Here is a 21,381-nt window from a genome sequence, read left to right on the forward strand (position 1 = left end):
ATAAATAGTAACAGACAAGCCTTATACGACATACGTCATCATCGGTCTCCAAACTGATAAAACTCAGTGTCCAATCAAGTATAGGCTACATGAAAGCTTGGCGTATCATGCAAACCTCACACAATACATTCAGATTGACACTCGCGACACTAGGATAGTACAAACACAGGTCGGAAACACAGGTTTGAAAATGATTCGGGAGGTATTCTAAGAATGTGCCAGCAGTGATTCCACACATAAGAGTTCTCCTGGCTGATTGTGCGTAAAACACAACTCCTAGTGCAAACAGTCTGCGAAAGTAGTGCTGCACTGTCTAATGAATCAATCTGGCACACATGAGGTATTTGTTTCGTTGTGCAGCTTGTGTAGGTTATAAATCCAGCTCGTTGTGGAGCAATGGTACACTCTGCAGCATTTGACTTGGGAAAGTATCCCATGTGCACTATGAATACTCTACACATGAACGAACAATTGGAATAGAAATCTGACAGATTTGAACTCACAACTCCATGAACTGGTCAGATGTGTTACCCTGTTTAAACCACAAATTACAACACACCATAGATGAACCACGTAGCCAGGACAATAGCCCAATCTCATTGTCTCAAAATCCCCCAAGTAGTGCATACATTTTTATATTTACCTTGTTCAAATTAATTTAACCTATCCGAATTAGGACTTGTATATTATATTTACTATATGTAGACCGTTGCCACGCGGCAAGAATTATTTAACTGGAGGAGTATGGGTCAACCCCAGAGGACACTGTTGAAGAGGCTGGAGATGGGGTGGAGGGGGCGGAGAGGGACTTCTCAGATCCAGCTGCTTTTTCCGGGCAGCTATCCCTCGGGTCTGACACTGCGGCATTGGTGGGCACCAGGCATTCCTTCTCGCGCTTCTTCTGTTTCATCCGGCGGTTCTGGAACCAGATTTTGACCTGAGTCTCGTTCAGCTGAAGCGCTGCCGCGATCTCCACGCGCCGCGCGCGGGTCAAATACTTGTTGAAGTGGAACTCCTTCTCAAGCTCGGTGAGTTGTTTGGTGGTGAAGTTGGTCCGGACGGTGTTGGACTGCCCCCCATAGCCATACTCCCCTGATCTGCCTGTAGAGGAATGAAGGGAGAACATGAGGGCTACCTGGAGGTCAGGACTAAATAAGGCCAAGGAAGTTGGAGAACTGACACATTTCTCCCAACCTATGATCCTTACAAATCGTGTGCCATGCACACATGTTTGGAAAGGTACTGTCATTTTTACGCACAGTGGTTTAAATCCACCTTTTTGATCGCCAGAAGTTAACATAACTAAAAGTAGTTCAAATGTATATGTTCAAATGTACAACAATGTAAACATTGCCACAATTACTTTGTGACATGTTAATTTTCACGCATTCAACCTTTCATGCATGCTCAAATCACTTATGATGACATCAGTGGAATGCTTCGTTACTTTGTATTCAATATTTTACGAAAGGCAAACAGTTCATCACCGTTTTCACGCGTCATGCGTGGGTATTAGATGCCTGCTTAGATGTCCACTTTCTCCAACACCCCAAAATGTTCCATGCATTCCAGATATCACACCCAAGACAAACCAGACACCATACCAATAGCTTACCAGGCCTACAACTCAGGCTTACAACTGGTAATTATATATGGCCCAACACTTCAAAACACGTCCTAAAGGACGTTTAGTTTGGCCAACTTGAGAGCTGAATACCATAGAACTGAATGCCATGTTGTTGCATCTAAGAAGCGTTCCATAATGTCACTCACCATGCGTAATTTGGATACGATCTATGTGGCGTCAGAATGGCTGCCATGACATTGTGGTGTTGTGTCAGCGTGTCATTGTGAAATCATATCTATTTGAAACTGCAATGGCCAAACCTTCATCCTCCACTCTGCACTTGGGTTACTTCCTCCAAAATGTGTCTTTACTACACCTGTTCCACTAATAAGAGGCGGCCAATCGATCTATTACTCACACTCTACATTTGGGTTTATGAGAGGTGCATTCATCTGTCAACTTATGCATGGTACGGCACCCACCTGTCTTGGGCGGGTTCCTCTTCACTTTCATCCAATCGAAGGTCTGTGCGTTGGAGGCGCTCTCGGAGGACAGGGGCGAGCAGCACGAGTCAAGGTGGGCCGCGTGCAGGGGTGACAGCGGGTTTGAGCACCCAGAGAAAGGAGGCAGGTTCGCCTGCTCGTGCCCGCCACCATAGGTGGCGTGAGCGTACTGGAGCTGACCCAGGGGCGCTCCCCCGTAACCTTGGCGATGCTGCGGTACCATGGACGAGGAAATGTTGCCGGAGTACATTAATGGGGCGCACTGGGGGAAACCCGTGGCCGAGTCCACTTCCTGGTTCAGTGCGTAATGGTTGTAGGTGGCACAGAAGCCCTGGGGTCCATAGCCCGAGCCGCAGGCAGGATGGGCCCCATAGGCTAAACCCAGAGAGCCAGTAGGAGTCTGGTAGGACCCCGTTTGGTGAGGGATGCCATCCGGGGAAGACCTATTGGGCATGAAGCGCTCATCCGCCCCACAGTTGTTCACGGTGACTGCGCAGGACTGGAATGTAGTAATTCCGTGGTCTGAGTGGAAAGCCCTGACTGAGCAGGACCCGCCGTCGCCGCTCATCACAGAGTAATCTAAGAAGCTGCTCATTGTAGCATTGTCTCAGCGGGACTGAGACCGTCCACAAAAGGCCCGGTCTTCTGATGAATCTCTCCTTGTCTCACCCTGGGTGACCGTGCCACCTTACCGGTTCCCTGCCTTATCAGATAAGGGAGGGGGCAACACAGGGCGATATCAATGAAACGGTGGGTGGTCACGTGGACCGGGTCAGCCAGTGAGCTGCTTGGCCCTGTCCCCTTAGCTGTGACAGATTGGTGTCTGAGTGGGTATTTAAATTCCAAGCGCTCGTCGATCAAGGTGACGTGCTTCGGCACTAATGTATTGGCCGAGCAAACAATGAGCCCGGAGGCAGACACCGCAGACAGCGCTCAGGTCGCATGTAGAGCGGGGAACAGCAAATACGGCATCCACTCTACAGCCTGCCCAGCTCGGATGACTGTCTGGAGAATAGTTATAGGCTATCCCAGACCCTCCAGGAAAATGACCTACTCTGTTTCTTCAGTATGCACGAGGTAAGGTGGCATTTCAAGATGAACAGGGGGATATGGAAACATAACTGAATGTATTTTGAGAGAGAGAGAGAGAGAGAGAGAGAGAGAGAGAGAGAGAGAGAGAAAGATAAGAGACTGTGTGTTAATACCATCAGCTGGTTGGCATGGAGACGTGAGTCCCTCTCAACTGCAACTTACCATACCCGTGGGCCTATTCAACAGGATTCAACGTGCATTATGTTATTTCACTAGATTGGGGTCTGTATACATCACTTATGTATCAAGGACTTCCCCGTCGTTTGACCTCATCTCTGCGTTGATAGAGGGACAGAGGCATTGTAGGGTTTAGATTTCTTTGAGGCAGGCTAGCTAAGCCCCACGATGATATTTGAAGACCACAGAGTTGACCCATCACCAAGAAACATAGTGACACCGTTTTAATAGTGTTGCTCCAAAGGACAGTCTACAGTGTAGGTTCCTCTCGTGATCAAGTGATCAGCTGATTTAATATTGTGAGGTCTGTGTTGTAAGGCTCCTACAGCCTGAGGAGAAACTGCTGCTTGATTATCCTGTTATGAGACCGTTTGAGAAATGAATGGTGATGAAATATACTGTTGCAGAGAAAGGGTCAAATATAGGGTGAGGTACAACCAGTCCTGGTGCTAAGCTCTCTCAATTGAATACACACGGATTTATTGGCATGGGAAACATGTTTACATTGCCAAAGCAAGTGGAATAGATGACAAACAGAAGTTAAATAAACCATCAGAAATTAATAGTTAACATTACACTCACAAAAGATTCAAATGAATAGAGACATGTCAAAGGTAATATTACTGGCTATGGACAGTGTTGTAACAATGTACAAATAATTATTCAAGTAGGGGTTTGTTCTTCAATGGTTGCTCTTTGCTTGTGGCAACAGGTCACACATATTTCTGCTGTGATGGCACACTGTGTTATTTTACCTAGTATATATGGGAGTTTATCCAAATTAGATTTGTTTTCAAATTCTTTGTGGGTCTGTGTAATCTGAGGGAATTATGGTCATACATTTGACATGAGGTTAGGATGTGCAGCTCAGTTTCCACCTAATTTTGTGGGCAGTGGGCACATAGCATATCTCTCTCTCTCTCTCTCTCACACACACACACACACACACACACACACACACACACACACACACACACACACACACACACACACACACACACACACAAAACCCAAGTCATATAGGCTCCATCATAGTCACAAACTATGTTTTTATATAACGTCACAAAGACATGTGACATGATGTTTCAAAATCAGTTGCAAGCTGAACTGTATGATCATTGTTATCGCACACAGATAGACACATATCAGAAGGGCACATATCACACTCACACTTTAACAAAGACAGAGAGAGGACGAGGGTAGAGTGAGAAGAGGGGAGAGGGGTTTGCGCCCCTACTGGATGATGAGAGGACCGTATGGCCTAGTGTCGGTCATTCTTACAACAGCCTCTTTTCCTTCTCAGCAGTATTTCCCCCGCGGTAGTAGATTAGCTCACATTGAGCTTCTAGAGCACAACCCGTATGAACGCTGATAGGGCCTATCTTACATTTAGCATAAAAACGGACTGACACTACAAGACTCTTAATTCTAAGAAATGCAAGAAAGTATCACACTCCTTCCTTACTCTTCCATTTTCTCCCTTCATCATCTCTCTATCTCTACAACGGTGCACACAGCATTGAATCTCTTCCCCAGGCAATGAACGTTCCAGAATACGCTTTGTGCGAACATGGAATGGGGAGAGAAAAGGCGCATTGTTTCGGAATGATTTCGTTACCAGCCTTTGGAAAGGAAAGCCCGCGTTGGACCAGAGTTGTATAGCCTAGGCTTATATAGCAGCTTTCCTCTTCGCATATGTGCATAGCCTATACACACCCACTGCCAGTTTGTTTTTAGGAAGTTAAATATTGGCTAAACGTCACTCCAGTTAAATGTAATAAGGCTATGCACTTAACTTTGCAATGATACGTTTAATGATCGATCCATGCTATGTAGCAACCGGTGGTTAGTATGCCCACAAGCATAAGCATGTTGAGTGGTGTAGGAATGTAATCATTCTACTCAAATTTCATACAACTTGCACAGTGAAATGGTCAATACACACATTTCTCCAGGACTGTGGATAAATATATTTCTGCAAGAACAAAACACATTTATAGCCGAAAGCCATTTTGCCCTAATAGATTATTCTTATGAAAATCCCAATTTAACCAAATGTATTTCTTGGCATAGGCCTACACTGTTCCCCAATCATTAAATGCATTAGAGCTATTTTTAGAAAATATAAAAAGTTTAAAATGAATACTAATGTATAGGCCTGCAGCAGCCTGTTTTGAAATAGACTACTTATAGCACGAGGGGTGACATGCTTCTGCTGCCCGCTTCCCTGCATGCTTGGAGAGACCGCGCGCTGTATTTGAACAGCTATAAAAATGAATTATTACCAAAAGCCTACAAAGCTTCCGCGTTTTTGGCTTCGAATTGCGAATCCCATCCAAAAACATTTTATTTGTGCGTTATACATCACAATTGGTCTCTTTGATGCCATTCTTATTAATGACGGGGTTTGATTTATGAGCTCGGAAAACATGGCCGGAGCATTTGCCTCCCCATGCACCCAGCACTGGGAGCTCGCACTACAGGGAGCCATGCTATTGCTAGCCTACCATGTTTACAATTCTACTAACTTTACAACCAGAGCAAGTAAAAGAGGACATTTATTCAAAATATACTGTAGTAGGTAAGCTTATGGTCTGTTGTATAACATGAAGTTACATGAAATTGGACCAGAAAAGTTTTCTAAATAGTTTCTGATTCAAAATTGTAAGATTATGTTTTTATTCAAAAAAAAAATGAACTAATATAAACTTAATTCTAGAATTCCACCGCTATTTACATCTGTGAAAATAATTTTAAAGGTGCTAATTTGAAATGGACATAAACAGAATACAATCTCAATGGCTCTAAATTGGTGCATTGAGATTATTAAACCTCATCGATGAAGATTTGTGTTTGTTATTTTTTATCCCAGGAAATGTTATGCTTACAATATAATATAAACCAGGCATTTCTTAGAATTACTATAGAATTCATACTCAGAGATCAGGCTATATTGGCCTGCTTTCATCAGACTATTTTGACTTGCAAATTAACGATAGTAAATGTGTATTCAGGATGAACTAATTAACATGTAATCGATTGGTTATTCCTCCTTTCTATTTTTTGGACAAATATATATTTGATCCAAATTACACTTTACACTTCATAAAACGGTTTGGATAATAATAACTGTACACAATCTTGCAATTTCCTTATGGTAAGTCAGATTTATTTCTAACAAAAATAGTAATGGAATTGTAAGCTATACAAAAATAAAATGACCAGAATTCATATTATTGTGCACCTTTACACAAATTGCATCTTGAGAAATCAATTTGTTATTTTAATTACAAGCCACAACTGTATATTTGTCCAGACTCTTACCTTGAATTAATCGACTAATCAATTAATAAATAAAAATAAAATGTGCCTATCATATAGGCGTAAAACAACCACCAAAATTAAATTCATAGTTAAACCAGAGTTTGGATTCTTTAAATGTTCCGGTTTGAAAGTCTTGTTCTATTTGTGATTGATTTCAATAGCTCAGATGTTGCAAGTCGATTGTAGTTAGTGACTCCGAGAAAAAGTAGAAGCTGTCCGTAGATATGTCCAGATTGTCCACGGGGCTGTCCAGGGATTCTGACAAACTGGGCGAAGCGGCATCGGAGAGGTGAAGGCAAGAATCCGAGGAGAATACTTGGAAGTCGTGTATTGAGACGTCCAGGGCCGCGGGACTGCCGCCATTGTCCGGGCCAGTTGCAGAGCCTATTGTTGGCACGCAGCCTGGAACAGTGGGTGACGGGTTGAGAAAATGTTTCAGATTTTTGTCATTGCTACTCAGTGGCGAAACTGTATAACTTTGGGCCTCGCCATTGTGCGGACCAACATTCTGGAGCTGCTGGGAAGAGCCCAGCGAGTTATGCTGAAAGGAGCAGGCCTCTCTTTCCATAAGGGCCCCGGTCACTGTATTGAGGCTCTGCTCAAACAGCGAGCCATCATCCTCCTCGTCGTTGCTCTGGATTCCGTCCCCGGCGCTCAGTCCTTTCCCTTCGCCATTGTGGTTCTCCTTGCATTGGGTCTGCCTCTTGTGCTTCATCCGGCGGTTCTGGAACCACACTTTGACCTGCCGCTCGGTGAGGTCCAGCAGGGCGGCTATCTCCACCCTTCTCGGTCGGCACAGATACTTGTTGAAGTGGAACTCCTTCTCCAGTTCCAGGAGCTGTGTGTTGGTGTATGCAGTCCTCAACCGCCGGGAGCCCCCTCCCCCTCCTCCTCCACTTTCTAGAATCTCAGGGGAGCCTGAAACAGCAGCACATAAACCATAAGATTAAGAAGCATTTCAACATGAGCAACAATTACTTGATAATGCACATATTACGCCCGAATAGACACAAACCACCAGAGAGTAAGTAGCCTATTCCACACAGTGGCCACTTCAGCAAAATGGCCGCTCATTCAGAGCAGCACCCAATGCATCCCTTTACCCACAAATATTATTGCAATATGGATATTGATAAATAAATGCACACTATTACAATAAGTCCTATAGTGCACCATATGTACCTAATTTCCCCTCAAAATACAGCAGAGAGAGAAAGCGGTAGTGTAGTCCAGGCCGGTGTAGGCTAGCTGATATACTAATGAATGCCCCAGCTGCCCCGCACCGCAACACTAGTCCATCACTCTTCATTACTGTCACACATCAGAACTCTGGCACTGCTCGGCGAGGAAGGACAGCGTGGAAATCAAATTCATGATTTTAAATTACTTACATTTTCCCAAACTTTCAGGAGAAGTAGAGTAAAAAATATGTTGATCCCAATGCGTAATTAATGTCGAATATGCAACTTGGTAATGACTAGCCTATTACCACTCCTTCAGGTGCTTAGAACGTGCATTCTGCATAAAAATCTCGACACTTTAAATTGCCCCATAAAAACCACCCACCTTTCGGGGAGAAGCATACAGGTCCAGTCGTTATGGCTGTCGCCGTGGAAGTCGGCAGGTGATTCTTCTTGGAGGCTTTCTTCTCTCGCATCCAGGGGTATTCCGGGGGTAGGGAGGCGGTGGGCAGCGGGCAGCATCCATCCGGACTGAGTCTGGGCCGGCTGTGCCTCGGGTGGCTTCCCGGGTTGAGGCTGGGAATGGTCTGCTCAAAAGGAGGAGGAATCAGTGTCGAGCGTGAAAGCGTCGAACTCTTGATTGATGAACTTTGAAATGAATCACCGACAGGGGGGAAAGATGTCAGGCACTCAGCAAGCGACGGCTGACTATTGATAAAACCGCTCTCTCGCTCGAATTCGTAATTCATCTCCGGTCACTGCGAGCCGGGGAAAGTTTGCTGCGTGTATTTTTATTTGTCGCGGCTCAATGAGAAAGATAGACTTTTTCAAATTCACTGATTACTGCCGTATGGTGAACGAGCTGCTATTAAACTATTGAATTCATGGAGACAAGGTGGAAATTGGAATGAACTGCCTGTCACATGATTACTTCTGCCCAATGACAATTTGGGGTTTAATCAAAAGAAGCCACTGTCTGCTTGATTGATCTAAAAACTCTGGTAAAGAACGCCTCGTCTATGCGGGGAAGGCTGTTTTTATTTACACCTTTGTCTCGTCCCTTAACCCCCCCCCCAGTCAACTCCACTAAGCTATAAATGTGTTTTTAGAATGGCCGCCTGCGCGCTGTGACAGGGAAGTAGCTACACTTGCTCGTGCACTCTTCTTTTCTGGTGTTGAGTATGTCAATAGAGAACGCCCCGCGCCACGCAAATCACGCAAATCACGCCAATAGCTAGCTACATGCTATGCCTGCGGTCATTAGCAAATTTAGCCATTCATGTAGAGTTCCGTCAGGGAAAACACCGCAAAAACTAATACTGAGGGCTCCTGACAGAAACAAGACCCAACAATCCAATGTGTTCCAAAGCGGTAGAGCTAACCATATAGACTGTGTTCAAAGACGTTCTGTTCAATACAAGCATCTATGGGCTATATAGGCAAGGCTCATACATTGATACACACAACTGGGAACTTAGAGTCATACTTATTGTGGCTAATGCTCACTACGATGCCATGTTACTGTCACCCACTTGTGTGCAATACATTCATTACACATGAAGAAGTGAAATATTGTGCATAACACCCAAATACCCAAATAGCCTATACGCACGCGCGCGCACACACCCAAGTACCCAAATAGCGTGGTGTATGTATTGGCAATCGGATTTTATACAATGATACGAACCTAATGCAAAAAAATATATTTCAAATGTCAAATTAAGCAAATTGTGCATCTGCATACCAATCATGTTCTGCTTCACTTTAGTCCACAATGCTTTGGGAACCGTTACTCGTTCTCTACCTCTATAAAAGACAGCACATACACCACTCTGCATAGTACTCCCGGGTTCACTAAAGTAAGGTTGACCGATATTCTAAAAAATATTCTGGTCTGGTCTTTATGCTGCTTCTCTTGCGGGTTTTCGCCGGATATGGGAGGTTTTAGAAGGCGTCTGAGGCCAGGTGTGGTGGGTGGTGGGTGGTGGGTGGACAAGTGCAAGAATGGAGAAAATGATCCTCTTTACATTTGATCCTTTTTTCTCACACATTTTTAATACCCCTTTGTTTTATTGCACAGTATAAACCAAACCTGCCATGGGAATAGGTCGTTTTAACGAATACATTGCAGGGAGATTCTGTAGAAGGACATGTGTATTGACTGAGCAGCTCCCACAGTGTTTGGTCATTTGCACGTCCAGTACAATCTGTGAAAGACACATTTGGGATGTTTTTTGTCAAACAGCCAGGAAGTAGCTATGTGTTTTCTTTAGAAAAAAAACTGGAATAGTGAGTTGGAGAGAGGAGAAAAATAAGTGGTAGGCCTTGCTCAGTTTATTGCTTATATACCAAACAAAGAATCCTGGAAGCCTGCGCGCGATCAATCTTACTTGCTAAAAGGTCTGACAGCTCCGTGCCCTCAGAACACATTTAAGGCTTCTAACTCTCCCCTGGATCAAATGCAGCCAGGAAGCGGGAAGAAACACTGGCCACTCAGATTAGAACACGTTTCTGTTTGCAATCACAGCTTTTCTGTCGCTTAAAGGGTGTTTTAAGACATTAAAAGTACAAGGAAAATGTAGCAGATGGGCGATAATGCGCGTAACGGTGAGTAGGCTAAACCAACATCTCCATTGCATTTTCTTTCTGGAATTTATTTGTGCTTGTTTACAAAAGTCCATATTTTCGTTGGAGCAAACATTTGGGTTTGTTGGAGGTGAGAAGAGTACGCAAAGGACGGGGCTGCTGAGGAGGAGAAGGATGGCTTTTGGGAATTACGCATAGGCTTTGTCTGCAAGGCAAGGAGTGGGTGGCGGCTTTCTGTGAACCCTACTCCGACCTACACACATTTTTTACAGGGTTATTCTGAGGGAATGATTTAGGACCCCTTTCCCACGGATGGAAATACAATGAACAACAATTCATTTTTTTCAAAACAAAAAGTTATTTATGGTGCGTTAAAATCTCCTACATATGAGTCAAATCAATGCTGTGTGTGTGTGTGTGTGTGTGTGTGTGTGTGTGTGTGTGTGTGTGTGTGTGTGTGTGTGTGTGTGTGTGTGTGTGTTTTGGATCCAGAGCTGCTCAGTCTATGCTGACAGACCAATTGTTCTAGGTTCCCCAGCTAACCATATGTCAGGATCACAGAGCTCTTGCCCTATAATATCAGTCATTTTGTCATCGTTCTAAAGGAAATAAATTCGAGTACAGCTTTTGTAAAACTTTTCAATAATCCTAAAATGCATTTGAGGGGAAACTATCAATTTACAAGTAAAGTACGTGTCTTCGATTATTGGTAGGGAAATAGTGCACCGTGCATGGTACTGAATGTTGTGTTCTGCATTATTGGTCTTTATTGACCTGCTTTATATCATTAATCAATATGCTCATTGAATTATGTTTGAAAATCTAAACTTGAATGTAGTCAAATTAATTCAATAGAAAATACGTGTTATTCTATATGTACGACAGCTTTCTTTTTCAGACATGTGTGAATTCAATTTGGGCGTGCCACAACAAAGGAAACTGAAGTACACATTCCCTAAAGCTAGTCTTCAGAGAGACATAGACAAGCTATAATTGTCATACTTATTTTACGTGATTGCACAATATTAACAGCTGAGATTATGTTGAATACTTTTTGCTTCTGCTAAACCTGTATAATTATTATTGTGAGCAGCGAATCCCGCGGCCCACATAGGCCTATTTAGCTGCATCAGATAGCATATAAATCAAATGTTCATATGTCCTGTACTACACCCCCTTCATTAAGTCTCATCTACATCATTTACATTTGTAAATAACTATAATTATGACCTTAACAGGCCATTTTATGCATCCTATAGCGCCATAATACATTTGAAACAGTTCCACCTAAAATGTAGTGATTGAATATAGGCCTATCAGCAAACTTTTCCCACTAACGGTTTCTAACCTATTTTATCCTAACAGATACTGCAGAAGATCCTCGTGAAACGTGTGTTATTATGGATGTGCCCATGCGGAGGAGGAGCGGAACAAGACCACCGCAAGAGCTTCTGAGTTGCCCACGCGCTAGAGGAGACAAAACAAGAGGCCTACAATGTTTTCGTGATTTATTGTCACTACAAATTAAATATGATGTTATAGATTATTAATGGTATTACAGATTATGAGAAAATGGGGATACTGTTGTTTTTATGAAATAGCCTACCCTCTAAAGTCCTACCAGTTCTGTTCTACCTCACAAATTAGGCTATTTATGGGATATTAAGGTGTTTATTATTACTATTATTCTTATTATTATTCCTTCCTTATTGTAGTTTGTGCCATTGTGTTCTACGTTCAAATTCCCTCCAAATTAAGGTTGAAAGATACATTTATATTGAAAATCATTTCTTTATTTATCCGAACTGCAGCAGGATGGAATGTATGACATTGAAACAGAAACTTGGTAATATCTTAAATGTTTTTTTTTTGCAATAAAAAAAATTCTAATGTCTGTCCTTCCTTCCAAACTTATTGCATGATTGCGTGATTTACATTCGTAGTGAAATCAAATACCTCCTCGAAGAAAAATAACACCAACATATTATGTGCTGCTGAGAGTCGTCTGCCTGTGGTCTGTCCGTCGTCTGTCTGCCGTCAGGTAAGGGGTAGAACTAGAGGTCTGTTTCCAATAACCTTCTCCCCACATACAAAGAGCACAGGGTGGTTAAATAATACTAAAGAACTCCATATTACGTCAGAACAAAAATAAATAACATGTTGAAAGTCCAACAGAACACAATTTGGGTAGGTCATAGGCTGGAGCTTCCAGACCTTCGTTTGTGTTGTGTGTTTGTCTCAAAAAACCCTGCACATGATTCCTATAAAGATCCTTCCACAAGTGCAACAAAATGCAAAACAATAACACAAAAACATATATTCAGCTGTGGATAAATAACAAAAATTCACATCAAAAAGAATACCATAATATTTGTTCAATATACCCTGTTTGATTTTTGTTTTTAGAAACAATTTAAAGATGAAATAGTTCTTTGCATTTGTGCCCCCGCGCTTGTCATATCATATAATATGTCTGCGTGGAACAATGACACCATAGCAAATAGACATCATATTTTAAGCAAAGTGATTACTTTCCTATCCTACTTCATACATTCAACTATTTAAAAAACAAAACGTAAAACAAAGAAAATGTGGAAGAAGCTACTGACGAAGAGAAGGAACAAAGCGATGGTAGGTCTGGAGGTATAGGACAATGGGGCGGAGTGATCCGGGGTGCATCCCGGCTACAGATGCGTAAGTTTGGGCGCTTCCTGAATTCTTCCCTGAGAATAGTGCGGCGTAAGGTCTGTGTACGTCGGGTTCGGATCACACAGTCCGTGATGGTGACTATTGCCCATAGTGATTGCTCCATTGTAGTCCATGTGTGTGGACGGCGGGTGCGAGAGATGGGTCAGGCCGAAAATGGAGGACCCGTTGTTGGGCATCGAATCGATGTAGCCTCCGCTAACATACACAGGGCTGCCCTGCTGCAACTGCGCCCCATAGCCCCCATTGCCTTGGAGAGGATGCGCGTCATACTCGGGCGTGGGCGAGCCGCCAGTCCCGGAATACCTCTTTTGAGAGGGCGGGCAGTTGTTTAGGGAGCTGTGCAAGGGAGGAGGATATGACGTGGACATACCGTATGCATTATGAGGGGGCTTATTGTAAGACGTTGGCGACTGGGACTCATAGGGGACACTGTTAACCAGAGAATGCATAGAGGTTAGGTATCCTCCACCCCCACTACTGGGAGATGGACCGAGGGGGCTCCGAGGGGACTGTCCCCCGGGAGAGGGCATCATGCCGCACCCTTTCTGATCCTTTTTGTACTTCATCCTGCGGTTCTGGAACCAGATCTTAATCTGCCGCTCCGTGAGGTTGAGCAGGTTAGCCATCTCGACCCTGCGGGGTCTGCAGAGGTAACGGTTGAAGTGGAACTCCTTCTCCAGTTCCACCAGTTGTGCGCTGGTATAAGCCGTACGGGCTCTTTTCGACGCGGCTGACCCGCCCGGAGGGCTCTTGTCTCCTTGGCAACTCTCAACTGCGCGGAAGAGGAAAAGGAAGACAGTCAATCAGTAACCAACCCCAGCAGCAAGCACAAGAACAAGACCCACAGAGTGACAAGATACACATAGCTGATAACACACGTCTCTCCACATGGACCGACTCAAATACACATATCATTAAGAGTTCTACAAATGCAGATAAAACAGAGATGTCCCAGTAGACTGTGGATGTTACTAATTTAATTATATCAGACATATCATTAACTATGACTGTATACATGCTGAGGCCGGCTCTTAAGTGTCAGCTATGCTTTACGCAAAAGCCAAATTAAAGTGGTTATAATTGTGTGTGTGTGTGTGTGTGTGTGTGTGTGTGTGTGTGTGTGTGTGTGTGTGTGTGTGTGTGTGTGTGTGTGTGTGTGTATGTGTGAGAGAAAACGAAAGATAGGGTTGTTGGACCACATCCATACACAGCCGTGCTGTGCATTATAATACCTCCTATATCTCACTGGAGCTTTATTCAAACATCTGTATTCCTCAAGGCGCATGAGCTAAACCTCGCCATGCCTTCTCCATTGAGTCTCACCATGCTGAATGGCTGGGGCTCGGCCGCTGCACAGCAAGGTGTTGGTCTAGTTACCGTTTGTGGCATGTTGCCAACATCTAATAAATTGTACTTCTAGCTACTGTACAGCCAGAGGCTGAGCGAGAGGAATGCAGCATGCCACCATGTTCCTACTGGGCACTGACATCAGTTGAAAGTTTAGTTTAGATTTACATTTAGTTGAGTTGTCAACTAACTTGAATTCGACATGAAATCATGTTGATTTAGGTTCAAAGTTGGGTGAAAAAAATACAAAATTATCTTATGTAGATAACTTTTTGCAAATCTAAAGAGTTTTTCACATTGATTCAATGAGAATCACATTTAAATTGTTGGTTGAAACCTTCTGGAAACAACATTGATTCAACCAGTTTTTGCCCAGTTAGATTCTTTTTTTTAGAATTGAGGAGAGAAATATTTTCATCATCTCAGTTTCAGAAACGAGGCTACTATACTGCTGCTTTCTGGACCCCTGGAAGAGAAGCGGCTTCTTTTTTATTGTTCCTTTATTTAACTAGGCAAGTCAGTTAAGAACAAGTTCTTGTTTTCCATGTTCAGGGGCAGAACGACAGATTTGAAACTTATCAGCTCCGGGATTCGATCTTCCAAACTTTCGGTCCAACGCTCTAACCACTGGGCTACCTGCCGCCCCATACTGCTTTAGTTTGAGCAGTATGGGAATCCTAATAAAACACCGTTAAAAGGTAGGAAAACATGCTATAATCATTATATAATCATTATATATAATTATCCAAATAAAACATTTAGTAATTATACTGTTTCAAACAAGAGCTACTGCTGTAATTGGAATGATTGGCATATGGTTGAGGGTTCTGTGAATTATTGACATATGATTGAGGGTTCTGTGAATTATTGGCATATGGTTGAGGGTTCTGTGAAGTATTGACATATGGTTGAGGGTTCTGTGAATTATTGACATATGGTTGAGGGTTCTGTGAATTATTGGCATATGGTTGAGGGTTCTGTGAAGTATTGACATATGGTTGAGGGTTCTGTGAATTATTGACATATGGTTGAGGGTTCTGTGAATTATTGACATATGGTTGAGGGTTCTGTGAATTATTGGCATATGGTTGAGGGTTCTGTGAATTATTGACATATGGTTGAGGGTTCTGTGAATTACTGGCATATGGTTGAGGGTTCTGTGAATTATATTCATACCTGTGCGTAAAAAGCAAGCTTTAGAAGACTTTCTATTCAATCAGCTTTAGCTGATTTCTGCACAGCGTCTATTTTGACGTGTCAGAGTTGGAACTACATTAGAGCGGCTCCTGACATTATACCTAAAACAGACATTGCCATTCGCTGCACTGGAGTTCTCATGAACAGAAATTCCATGCAGCCTTGTTTACACGTTCCACCACAGGAATGTGAGACGTAATCTACACCTCCATTATGATGATAGAAATACTCATTATTTTGTTTAATGATTCGTCTATTTGAGCATCATTATTTCTATACAGCCTACACTTTCTGTGTCTGAACTTCTAACTCGAGTGGGGCGGGTGTGGCTTCGTGACAATGATCGCAAGAGCAGCTGCTCACCGATTTGACTACTCCAATGCAGTTCCACCTCTGACACCGCCAAAACATCCATCCGCTATGCGGGTGCCTTCAAAAACCGGTAAACGCTCGATCTGATTGAATCTAGGCCTCGGGTTTGAAAAGGTCCCTTTGGCATTAATTTGGCAGACATCCTGACAAACTCCTGATAAATGTGATTCACTAGATCTTCTAGATGCCTGAATGCCCCACTTATTTAACTTCTCACCAAATATATTCCAAAAGGTGGCCATAAATAGGCCTACTATAGCCTATGGAGACAATATGATTTGGTAAGGCCATGGGAATTTAAGCGCCTTTGAACTTTGGGTTACATGTTGGTAAACAACTTCCTCCCCATCCCCTGGCTCTTCCTGTAATCAAAACAATGGAACAAATTGGAACAGCTGTTTTTGCGTGTTTGTTTGTTGTCCTGCACACAACGTTGTGTGATCCGGGCCAATATGTGATGTTTATTCTAGCATCAAGTCAACGCTAGAGCATACGGACAACAAATGGTGCATGAAGTAAGGTCTAAAACTATGAGGAATGCATCACAATGGAGTATTTCTAATGAACAGGACTACATCATAATGTGTAATAAAGGATGCGTTATATATCAACATATTAAGATGACATTGGAGTATGCGTAATAGGCCTCTGGAATGCATAATGATGGAAGAACCATATGACATCACAGGAGTGTATGCGTAATAGGACAAGATTAGGATAGATAATAAGGAATACATCACAATGGTAGAACAATACTTCGTTCAGTTGTGAGGCAAACGTTTGAGAATATCAATGTGTGCAGCATAATCAAACCTTCTATTGTAACCTTGGTTGGTTCTTGTTTACGCACGAATAATGAGGTGTATTTTATCACGTGTTTCATCAGTAGTGGGGTTCTAGGTCATATACCTGAGCTGGAGCTACTGGTTTTAGGCTTCTGGTTCTGACGGGACTCTTTCATCCATGGGAAGATATGTTTCCGGGTGGTGGAGGTCGGCGAGCAGTGTACGGAGCCATTTGAGTCGGCTTGACTGGAGCCGTTGCTCTTGTTCTGGTTGAGAGAACCAGGGGACTGTGACTGGAGAGGGGGTGGCGGGACAGACACCGACACCTGTGGTTGATTGCTGTCGGTGAGGACGGGTGGCTGCGCCGCCTGGATGGCCGTACTCCTATCACAGCTCTCTGCTATCTCCCCCGGCTTCTTCAGTGCGACCGAGCAGTCTGGGGACTGCAGGGAGCAGGCGGGTCGATGGTACTCACTTTCCACATGAGAGGCCCGGGGATATTGAACCTGATTGGCGTCATAACTGAAGCCATTTGCGCTTTGATACGGGTAGCCACTGTAAATTGCGGAGCTGTCGAGGTAGGTTGCCTTTTGCATCTCGCCGTTTCCCAATATTTATTTCAGAAACTGACAGGGTCTTGACACACTTGTAGAATAACATTGGCACCCCTTGGTCACGTGACGCCTCTCCGCCAATGGCCTCCTCGGGTGAACCTAGGGTTACAAGAAGCACCGTGAGGAGAAGAAATGGTGGCGATCCATCTTACTTTTCAATACAGGGCTGACACCAGCGACTATGGAGGCAAGATAGGGACAACAGTTCTCTTGCTATTATCATTTACCTTCTGTTAACAATACAGGCCACAAAAGCATGCACAAACCTCATATCACCACCTGCACTTACGGCACACCAACTGTATCAAAATAAATAATTTTATAAAAGCATATAGCCAATTGTGCCATATTAATAATGGTGCCAAAATGAAATGAGAAAAGACAGTTTAACAGGTTAGTTATAGAACACAAAACGATTGGCCTATGTTGTGTACAAGGTCAGAAGGCTAAAGGTTGTCATTAGGCTTCATTATATTACATGTAATATTATTATTTGTTAGCTAAATTGCACCTAAAAATACATCTCAAATCTCCCATAGGCCTAATCGTTGGACGGAATACGCCGGCCAGCCCTCAACGCGGTGCGCTGTAGTCTACCCCAGCCCAACCACCTGGCTGAAATCTCTGTCTGGGCTAAAAGCATAAACAACCACATTCCCCAGTTTTTGCTGCATATTTTTGTAGAACCAAGATGGATGACAGGGCCAGGAGGAAACCTGAAAAACCGGGCGGGCATCCGCGCATCTCCATGACCACGACGTGAACTTTACCTCGCAGGCCTATAATAATGGCTCCTGTCGCTGCTGTCGACGCGGGCGCCCGTCCCGGTGATGTATGGGGGTCAGTAGCTGGCGGGATGCAGAAAGCGGCCGATGAACAGCTAGGCTATGGCTCGATCAGGCACACAGAGATCCGGGATGTAGCCTAGAACTATAGGGTTTACTAGCCTTCTACATGGCTACTCAAGGAAGAAGCCTAGCTATTGTGGCTACAATGAGTAGGACTGCCCAGTCACTGCTAGCAGTCTACTGGCTGAGGTTGGCAAACTAGGGTCATATCCAACGATAAGTTATTGAAATACTATCCAATTGAATTGATAGGTATTTCTTTTAGTTATTCGATGTGGGCAAATGGGTACAATACACAAGTTTGTAAAATAAAACAGTTGGGTTTTCGGCTTAATTTGTGAAGCCTTGTAGTCTTAATAAAGCAACAATAGGCAAACGCTTTTGCCACAGCCGCTCTAAAGGTACCCTAATGGACATTATGTTTATAAACAAACAAACAAAGAAGAGATTAAACATAAACGAGTCATTTGATGCAGCAGTATCAAGTAACAAACTATTTCAAGTCTGAAGCTAATTTCATAGCTACTGGCGACTGGGATAGGTTCATAGGCAGATTAATGTAGGCTATTGTGGAAACTTAAATTAAAATAGGAACACATTGTATAGCATAGTTATCGCAGTCCAAAGACAGTTAATTCAAACAAATTACTGAATTTATTCATGATAAAACGGTGAAAGTGGAGAAGGTTTGTGATGTATGATATTAATTATATTTCTATTCAAAATAAATATATTACTACTTTATTAGGCTGTTGCAATGTAGTACTAACTGTGGGCAATTGTAATAATAGTGATATTAATAAATCAATCGTATCAATCATAAACATTACCATTATCTTAATATATCATTACCTATAAGATATTTTAAAATCATAGAAAATGGATAGATAATTAGTTAACTACCGCTCGTTACAGACAATGCACCACGATAAAAAACTGTCTGAAAACCAGACCCTCTTGCCCTCAACACACCGTAGAACGAAAATGAATTATACATCCCATCACAACATCTGCTCTTAAAGCCATGATCTGGAAAACCTATCAGAACGCTTTTTGATGCATTTCCAAAAGAAATAGTCCGGTACAAACAAGAAAGACAGGGCAGAAAAGAGAAGACAGAGAGAAGACAGACTCGAGCCTTCTAATGCTCAACCCCCCGCTCCGCGCGAGAGAGAAATCTGTCTGCCTGTGTTGTGTGTGAACTCTTCCTGAACCGAGATGTAAGTCATACAGTGATAAATCACCGCGCGACACAAACTCTTCCATTTACAACCGAGAGAGATTTCTGGCCTGCTTACCTTTTCCTCTGACGACGAATGCAGAGCACAACGCAATATTTCTCATTCAACGACAAAATGGATCAGAACAGTAGTCCAGAGAGAAAGTTTAACTGGGGTAGAATCAGCAGGACCCGCCTGCACCTAGCTCATACAGGACTCATCGGCCACAACAGAAAAGGGAAGAGGCGACTGGCTCTGTGTGTAGAAGAAACGAATTCCCTTTTTTTCTATTCGACGTCGATGGGTAAACCGAGATAACGAAAGTAGGCGCGAGCACTTGGGTCGCCCAGATAAGCGCTATCTGCCCTCACGGTTGAACTTATCACATGCTAGAGCAGTGCCCATGCCTCATACCAATATTAAACCTAGGCTATGCTGGACTATGTGTACAAGTACGTGTACAAGTACCATGCAGACATCACCAGACCAGTGAACTCCCCCGAAACATAGCGTCACCATAGACAAGAACAATTATGCAAATGAACTAGCGCCTTGAACACAGAAAGCCACTTCAAATCGTGTGGCTCTCCTCCCCCACGTGATGAAGTAGTGTGGGGAATATATATCATTACAAAAACCACGAACACCCATCCCCTAAATGTTTTATGGCATTTGTTGTTATTTATTCCACACAGAATCGAATTACATAAGTACACAGATTTACGCAGCACAGCAGATGACAACAGCACATTACCATTACCAACATTTTAGCATTTTATGTAGCCTATAAAGCCTTTTGTTTACGAATGGTACTGGGAGTTTTGGTTATTTTCGTTGCAATATTTCACAAATTTCAAAGTTCCTAGGTTGGAATAGGTATGTTTCCTGAATGGTATAAAAAAAAAAACATGCGTTAATGAACAGGGGACGCCGCAGATCAAAGCCTTGGTTGGGATGAACCAAGGGAAAGACCCCCCATCAGGCTCTTGGTGAGAAAAATGGAAAGGAGGTACACCTCCAGAAGGGAAACAGAGGAGGGAGACTAGAGAAACAGGGGGAGAAAGAAACCGAGAGAGTATGGGGAATCCCTCTGCATGTGAATGCTGACGTTTGCGGCCAAGGCAAAAATATTTATGTCCTCTTGTATCTCTAGGCAGTAAACACGTCTTGAGCACTGCTTCTCTTGTCTTCTGAAGCCGCAGGATGGATGGATGGAAGGAAGGACAGAGTCAGCCACAAATATATAGACTAGAACATTCGGACGGCGTGGGAGGGTGAGTGGGACAAATATTCACGTGTGAGGATATTTTTTAGCAAACATTGCCTTTCTTTTTCAAGGCAGAATAATGACTTGGTATAATTATTTTCTCCTTTGTGTTTTGCCGAAATGCCGAGTCGTGATTTCCATTAATGTGGGCCCTAACTACGAGCTGAGATGTCATGGAGATAGTGGGAACAGAAGGCAGATTGATATTAATACAAAAAGGACGAATACAACCCATCAAACATTGTTGGGCTTTTTGTCAGTAGCGTTTTGCTAAGTTTACAGCATGGTTTTCAGAGATATGATTTAATTTTAAAGGAGCAAGGCACCTCTCCAAGAGGTGTGATTCCCCCCATCGTTTTTATAGTGACAAATTAGACTACAAAAGACATGTGGAAGAGAACGAATTATTGCTCTCAGGCGTTTCATATCACCACAACAAGCTGTAGGAAATGTAAGTTACAGGCTATGGATGTGTGTGTATGCTACACGCATGTGTGTGAGGGCAATGGAATAGGCGTCTATGTGCTACTTATTAGAATTGAATAAGGATATGACCATCAAGCATTTGTAACATAAATCGATAAGGACATAA

General features: G+C 43.1%; 3 protein-coding genes across 6 annotated transcripts in view; all 3 read right to left on the reverse strand.

Moving 5' to 3' along the window:
* Positions 1 to 730: 730 nt before the first annotated feature.
* Positions 731 to 2,665, reverse strand: hoxa1a (homeobox A1a). The gene is made up of 2 exons (XM_029665398.2): positions 2,050 to 2,665; positions 731 to 1,101 (listed from the first exon to the last, which is right to left on the reverse strand). Exons 1-2 carry the CDS (start codon positions 2,663 to 2,665, stop codon positions 731 to 733), a joined length of 987 nt encoding a protein of 328 aa, XP_029521258.1.
* A 3,815-nt stretch (positions 2,666 to 6,480) lies between these two features.
* On the reverse strand, positions 6,481 to 8,710 carry LOC115131271 (homeobox protein Hox-A2a-like). Its single transcript, XM_029662852.2, has 2 exons — positions 8,230 to 8,710; positions 6,481 to 7,581 (listed from the first exon to the last, which is right to left on the reverse strand). The coding sequence occupies exons 1-2, from the start codon at positions 8,591 to 8,593 to the stop codon at positions 6,818 to 6,820; spliced, it is 1,128 nt and encodes a 375-aa protein (XP_029518712.1). The 5' UTR covers positions 8,594 to 8,710; the 3' UTR covers positions 6,481 to 6,817.
* A 3,491-nt stretch (positions 8,711 to 12,201) lies between these two features.
* Positions 12,202 to 21,381, reverse strand: part of LOC115131269 (homeobox protein Hox-A3a-like) — a 35,932-nt gene continuing 26,752 nt past the window's right edge. For 2 of the 4 annotated variants that reach the window (XM_065020265.1, XM_065020266.1), the window contains 2 exons: positions 16,965 to 17,553; positions 12,202 to 13,911 (listed from right to left, as the gene is read on the reverse strand). In XM_065020265.1, coding sequence (XP_064876337.1) covers positions 13,115 to 13,911; positions 16,965 to 17,436 — 1,269 coding nt within the window. In that variant the 5' untranslated portion in view covers positions 17,437 to 17,553 and the 3' untranslated portion in view covers positions 12,202 to 13,114. The other 2 variants (XM_029662851.2, XM_065020267.1) reach the window with 2 other exon arrangements.

The sequence above is a fragment of the Oncorhynchus nerka genome, linkage group LG7 (genome assembly GCF_034236695.1).
Source record: "Oncorhynchus nerka isolate Pitt River linkage group LG7, Oner_Uvic_2.0, whole genome shotgun sequence".
Lineage (NCBI taxonomy): Eukaryota > Metazoa > Chordata > Actinopteri > Salmoniformes > Salmonidae > Oncorhynchus > Oncorhynchus nerka.

What these genes read in the sequence shown, in the direction of transcription:
- hoxa1a (XM_029665398.2), bottom strand. Translation starts at nt 2,665, where the DNA reads ATGAGCAGCTTCTTAGATTACTCTGTGATGAGCGGCGACGGCGGGTCC. An exon ending in GAGGAACCCGCCCAAGACAG is followed by an intron (nt 1,102 to 2,049) that starts GTGGGTGCCGTA and finishes ATTCCTCTACAG; the next exon opens with GCAGATCAGGGGAGTATGGC.
- LOC115131271 (XM_029662852.2), bottom strand. Translation starts at nt 8,593, where the DNA reads ATGAATTACGAATTCGAGCGAGAGAGCGGTTTTATCAATAGTCAGCCG. An exon ending in TGTATGCTTCTCCCCGAAAG is followed by an intron (nt 7,582 to 8,229) that starts GTGGGTGGTTTT and finishes CTGCTGTTTCAG; the next exon opens with GCTCCCCTGAGATTCTAGAA.